Source organism: Mauremys mutica, chromosome 12, assembly GCF_020497125.1.
Source record: "Mauremys mutica isolate MM-2020 ecotype Southern chromosome 12, ASM2049712v1, whole genome shotgun sequence".
Lineage (NCBI taxonomy): Eukaryota > Metazoa > Chordata > Testudines > Geoemydidae > Mauremys > Mauremys mutica.
In genome coordinates, this window is record NC_059083.1 from 12,732,882 (window position 1) to 12,739,315 (window position 6,434).

The 6,434-nt window shown below is 52.4% G+C and overlaps 1 protein-coding gene across 1 annotated transcript; it reads left to right on the forward strand.

The window, feature by feature from the left end:
* Window positions 1–536: 536 nt before the first annotated feature.
* LOC123346283 (putative olfactory receptor 2B3) lies at window positions 537–1,564 on the forward strand. The gene is made up of 2 exons (XM_044983615.1): window positions 537–544; window positions 628–1,564. Exons 1-2 carry the CDS (start codon window positions 537–539, stop codon window positions 1,562–1,564), a joined length of 945 nt encoding a protein of 314 aa, XP_044839550.1.
* Window positions 1,565–6,434: the final 4,870 nt, after the last annotated feature.

Here is a 6,434-nt window from a genome sequence, read left to right on the forward strand (position 1 = left end):
TTGTTTTGGAAACGTATTTCCGCCCTAATGGACACGGAGAACAATTGGTCACCATCCTCTTTAAAACCTCTTTACACCAATTGATCACCATCCTCTTCATGACAAATTTTCACATATTTGAAGCCGGTTACCAGGTCTCCCTTCAACCTTCTCTCCTCTAGACTAAACATGCCAGTTCGTTCACCCATAAGAGGGGCAGAGGGCAGTTAGCGATGCAAATTTGGGATCATAGTTAGGAGCCCCAGTCGCCACCAGGATCTGCACAAATACAGAATAAAAGGTACAAAACAAAACGGCCTGTCTCCCAAAGACCTTATAATCAAAGCATCCATTTATCTATCACATCGTATTGCTTCCACCAACTGCCACAGATCCACTTTAATTTCCTGATATATGGATCCTCCTTTGTCACGAAGTGCCACAGAACCACTTTTCTGTGACCAAGCCATTCCCTGGCAGAAGGATCCTACCTGCCACCCAACTGGCCCAGATGTTCTATGACAAAGTCAGAGGTGGGCGTGGTTCATTCAGATGAAATGGGGCTGCCCTTGAATGTGTCCCCCTTGTGTATGGCTGTTGGGGCTCCTTTCGTCCTTATCTTTGTCCCTTCTCCCTGCAGGAGGAAAGAGGGAACAGGAGCTCCCAGTGGGAATTCATCCTATTGGGGGTCTCTGACCAACCACAACTGGAGATGCTGCTTTTCATGGTCTTTTTAGTCTTGTACGTCATGAACCTGGTGGGGAATCTGGCCATCATTGTGGTTTTGTGGCTGGAACCCAGTCTCCACACCCCTATGTATTTCTTCCTCAGCAACCTCTCTTTCCTGGACCTTTGCTACACCACCAGCACCGTTCCTCAGATGCTGGTGAACTTCCGCAGCACCCACAAGTCCATCACCTGGGCTGGCTGCGTGGCCCAGCTCTACGTCTTCCTCTCGTTGGGCTGCACCGAGTGCCTCCTGCTGGCCGTCATGGCCTACGACCGCTACGTTGCCATCTGCCAGCCACTGCGTTACACAATTGTCATGAGCCGCCACCTCTGCCTGCAGATGGCGGCCACCGTCTGGTTGAGCGGCTTTGGCAACTCCATGCTGCAGACCATCCTGACTGTGCGGCTGCCCCGGTGTGGGCGGAACCGGGTCGACCACTTCTTCTGCGAGTTGCCGGCCATGATGAAGCTGGCCTGTGTTGACACCTCCGCCAATGAGGCCGAGGCTTTTGCTGTCAGTGTGATCTTCCTGCTGGTGCCGCTGGGCCTCATCCTGGTCTCCTACGGCTACATCGTTGCTGCCGTGCTGAGGATTCGCTCGGCCCAGGGCAGGCTCAAGGCCTTCAACACTTGCGCCTCCCACCTGGCCGTGGTGTCGCTCTTTTACGGCACGGCCATTTTCATGTATCTACAGCCTTCGTCCAGCTACTCCCAGGAGCAGGGCAAGATGGTCTCCCTCTTCTATGGCATCATCGCTCCCATGCTGAACTCGCTGATCTACACCCTGAGGAACAAGGATGTGCACAGGGCCCTAAGGAGGGTGTTGGGGAGGCTATTCGGGAGTAAGAGGACATGAGCCAGAGAAATGAGTTGGAACTGGTTGGCTTGGTTCTCTATGGGGCAGGAGCTCCGATCCAGCCTCAGGCCAGGGAGACTGGCTGCCTGAGGGGGCCAGGCAATGGGCTATGGAGCCTTTCCTATCTAGGAGGCCTGCATTTTAACCCGTCTGTTCATGTCCACACATGGCACTGGGACTGGGAAACCAGAGATCACTCACCATGAACCCAGAAGGCAGAAGAGCATGTCAAGGCCCTGCGGACGGTGTTGGCTCTGTCCATGAACAAAGCTGGCTCTGCATGGAGGAGTGGGAGCGATGTGGGCATTTGAGAGTCATCTCTCTGCCCCAGATCCAGCCAGCACAGTCCACAACCCTGCCCGCCCCCAATATAAAATACCTCACATTCTCTCATTGAATATTGATCTAAAAAACCCCCACCAATGTTGCCCCTTTTCTATTTAATACCCTGATATGGATAGTTTGGGGACTTCTTCCCCAGTATCATGTTAAATTGCTGCTACTTTGAAATATGGAGGGAAACAGCTGACGCCGATCATTGCTCAAAATTGTGGATGGGGTTAATGAAGGTGTTAAACTCATTAGAATCAACTTTCCCCTCAGTATGTTCATATGAAATGGCTGCCGATTTGGGGGTTCCCCCCTCCATTTTATGCTGCAAGACATTCTCCTGGTCTTAGGAAGAAGTGATTTAGGCCAAATCATTACCCCATGGGGTGAATGACTGCGGGAAGGAGGTTAAACATCCCAATGAACAACTTTCCCCTCCTGTAGGAGAATCAAATTCTTTTCTCTTGTGGAAATCAAAACTAGTCTGTTTGCTGATTTGAGTGACTTGCACAATTCTTAACATACATCAAGGCTAGAAACCTTCACCCCTCCAGCTGGTAATTGACCTGATAGAGGCTGTCCATCACAGTTGCCCATATGAACACCATCTCTGAGCTGTCCATCCTCAGTTTCCGCCCAGGGGCGGCTCCAGGCACCAGCACGCCAAGCGTGTGCCTGGGGCGGCAAACCATGGGGGGCGCTCTGCCAGTCGCTGCGAGGGCAGCAGGCAGGCTGCCTTCGGCGGCATGCCTGCGGAGGGTCTGCTGGTCCCGCGGTTTCGGCAGACCTCCCGCAGGCTGCCGCCGAATCCACGGGCCGGGGACCTCCCGCAGGCAAGCCGTCGAAGGCAGCCTGCCTGCCGTGCTTGGGGCGGCAAAATACCTAGAGCCACCCCTGCTTCTGCCCACTCCCAATTGCCACGAAATCTTCATATTCTGGTTCCAACCTTCCCTCCCATCTCTCCTGCTAAAGCAGAAAGCCCAAAGGGACCGTGGAGTTGTAGTGTGGGCAGCAATGCGTCTTGGGAAAGTGGGCATAGATATTAAAGATCTGTGTCCTTTCCAGCAAGACAGAGACCAGGGAAGCAATGAGATTAAGGCCTGGTCTATCAGGGAGGATAGGTCCATCAATTGCTATTAGCCAAAATGGCTAGGGATGCAACCCCAACCATTCTTTGAGCATCCCTGGCCTTTGATTGCCAGAAGATGGAAGTGGACAACAGGGAATGGATCAATTGATCATTCCCACTGAAGCACATGGCACTGGTCACTGATAGAAGACAAGATACCGGGCTAGATGGACCATTGGTCTAACCCAGGGCTGGCTCCAGGCACCAGCCAAGCAAGCTCGTGCTTGGGGCAGCAGATTCTACGGGGCGGCATTCCACCCAATCCTAGGGCAACACGGCCAGGTTTTTGTTTGTTTGTTTGTTTGTTTGCTGATCCGGCTGCCCTGTAGGGGCAGCGGCGCAGAGGAGGGGAGCGCCCTGCAGCAAACTTGGCAGGGCAGCCCGCGTCCTTCCGTCCCAGCCTACCAGAGCAGTGCAGAGCCCTCCCGGCAGGCGGCGCGGCGGTCGGGGCCACATGGCAAGCGCCCCGCTGAAGCCCTGGTCACCCCACTTCTCTCTTTTCCCCCCACCCCCTCCCCTCCGCTAGCTGGGGCATGTGTGCAGCACAGGGAGCCCCCTGTACCCTGGCTCTGGCCGCGCCACAGGTTTTTTTTGTTTTGTTTTTTCCCCACTGCTTTGCCACTCTGGAGGCCCCCCCCCCGTTTTGTTTTGTTTTTTTGCTTGGGGCGGTGGGCGGTAAAAAAGCCAGAGCCGGCCCTGGTCTGACCCAGTAGGGGCGTTGTTATGTTCTTATGTACTAAAAATTAGATTGACCTAGCTACATTGCTCAGGGATGTGAAAATGTTTTTGCCCTGAGCCAGTGGTGAGCTGGAGCAGGTTCCCACAGGTTCCCAAGAACCGGTTGCTAAAATTAGACCTCCGTGGAGAACCGGTTGTTAAAGGGCCAGCGGGTGGGCAAAGAACTCCGGTCCGCGGGCCGGACCATCCTGTTGCTCCCAAGATTCCCAGCTGGGGAGGCTGAGGCTCCCCCGGCCCTTCCCCCACTTCCCTCCAGCTGCAGCGTGGCCAGCCGCCGGCACCAGCTGGGCAGCTCAGCTGAGCTCCGGAGTTGCTTTGAGCTGCCAGCAAGGTAAAGGGGGAGGGGGCTGCAAGCTCTAGGGCCGCTGGGGCGGCAAGTGGGGCAATTTGCCGCAGGCCCTGCAGGGGTCCCCGGCCCCACAAGTATGTCTCCGCCTGCCCCCAGCCCCTCCCCCGCTCCTTAAATCAGAACTTTTTCTAGGGAACCGGTTGTTAAAATTTTGGCAGCTCATCACTGCCCTGAGCACTGCAGTTAGCTCAGTCTAACCCCCGGTGTAGACACGGCTAGGTCGAAGGAAGAATTCTTCTGTCAACCTAGCTACCGCCTCTCAGAGAAGTGAATTCATGACATCAATGGAAAAACCCCTGCCATCGATGTGGGAAGAGTCTACAGAGACCAGCTCTGTGCCAGGGATGGCCACTAATCTCTGAGTCTTGCGGAGCAGGATCTTAGATCATGGGAATTTGTGACTTTTTCTTGTTGTGGTGACTTTTAATATTTGCCTGAATAATCTTCTTTAAACAGCGGGTGCTGAGAAAATAAAGTCCCTGCCCAAGAAAGAGCTTAGCAAAGGATGTTCGACTGGTGTGTAACTTTGTACTATTTGTTAAAGGACTTGAGGGTCATATGGGTTGAAAGGGGCTGTACATCATTCAAGATGTGGCAGGGAGGCAGCAATGTCCAGTGGTTAGAGAGGGGTTGCTGAAGAAGGGAATTTGAAGCCAGTGGGAGTCTGGACACTTGGCTTCTGTTCTCAGCTCTGGGAAGGGAATGGTGTCTAGTGGCTCAGCGCAAAGAGGACACTGGGAGTGAGGGTTAATCCCTGTCTCTAGGCCAAAAAAAAAATTGTTTGTATGTAATTAATTATAAAGCAATGAATGATAATAAAATTATGACTGTAATAAAACAATGATGACAATAAAATAAAATAAAATAAAACATCCATGGACAGGCAGACCGAGTGAGACAGCGACAGGAGGCCCTAGCGGAGCCACTAGGGGGCAGCTGGTGAGATTGTCAATATCGCTTCAGTTTAACAGGTGTATCACCAGGCTTGGCAGAATTCCAGTTTTATTTTTTTATAATTTCAATGTTTATTTTTAAGCATTTTTTAATGTTATCGATTTAAATCGTTGCAGTTGTGGGAATTAATCAGGATCAGCAACAAGGGAGTTAGACAATAATTATTTCATGCGTTAATAGGCGTTGAGATGCAAAAACGTTAAAGCTTTATCAGCGTTAAAACACATTGTGCCTATCACATGTCTAAATATACAACAGAAATATCCGTATATCAAACTGGAATAAATTCTCAAGCAGCCTTTTTCTTGCGTTGCCTATCTGTTAATGTTGATTATTACTGCTGTGGAAATGTTTTTTCTGGGACTGTGTGTGGGCACGGTGAAATCTTCGTTTACTGACGAAAACCTAATCCTTCCAAGCCCAGTGAATAGGGGAGGTTGATTTGTCTCCCAATTGATGCCACATACAGACACCCCCTGACTTACACAATCGTTTCGTTCCAGAAAGCCTTGCGTAACTCAAATTTTGCGTAAGTCAGAAACGGATGCCCATATGTTACGCAAAAATTTCAGCAACTCAAAAATTCTATTTCTGGCTTATGAAGCTTTTTCTGTAAGTGCGAATTTGCGTAAATCGGGTCTTGCGGAACCCGGGGAGTGTCCAGAGCCAGCTTTAGGCCAATTCCACCAATTCCCACGAATTGGGCCCCGCACCTAAGAGGGCCCCGCGCCCAGTGAGAATCTCTTCCCTGGCTGGAGGCGCCTTTTTAATTTTTACTCACCTGGCGGCGCTCCAGGTCTTCGGCGGCACTTCGTCGGTGGGTCTTTCACTTGCTCTGGGTCTTCAGCGGCACTTCGGCGGCAGGTCCTTCAGTGCCACCAAACACACCCAGAGCGAGTGAAGGACCCACCGCTGAAGTGCTGCCGAAGACTCGGGGCGCTACCCGGTGAGAACAAGCCCCATGTGGTTTTTTACATTTTTTTTTTAATAGTCATCCCTGCCGGGGCCCCGTCAAAACTGTTTGAATTGGGCCCCACACTTCCTAAAGCCGGCCCTGGGAGTGCCTGTACCTCCGCACACGTGTGGACATGTGTGCACATGGGTGCAGGCATGGCTATAAGCCAGGTGTTTAATCAGGGCTGGCTCCAGCTTTTTTGCCATCCCAAGCGGCGGCAGGGCAGGGGGGGAAAACAGCCGATCGGCGGCACTTCGGCGGCGGGTCCTTCACGCTCTCTCTTCGTCTGCGGCAGCACTTCAGTGGCAGCTCAAAGAGGAAGAGGGGGACTGAGGGACTTGCCGCCAAATTGCTGCCGAAGACCCAGACATGCCGCCCCCTTCCATTGGCCGCCCCAAGCACCTGCTTCCTTCGC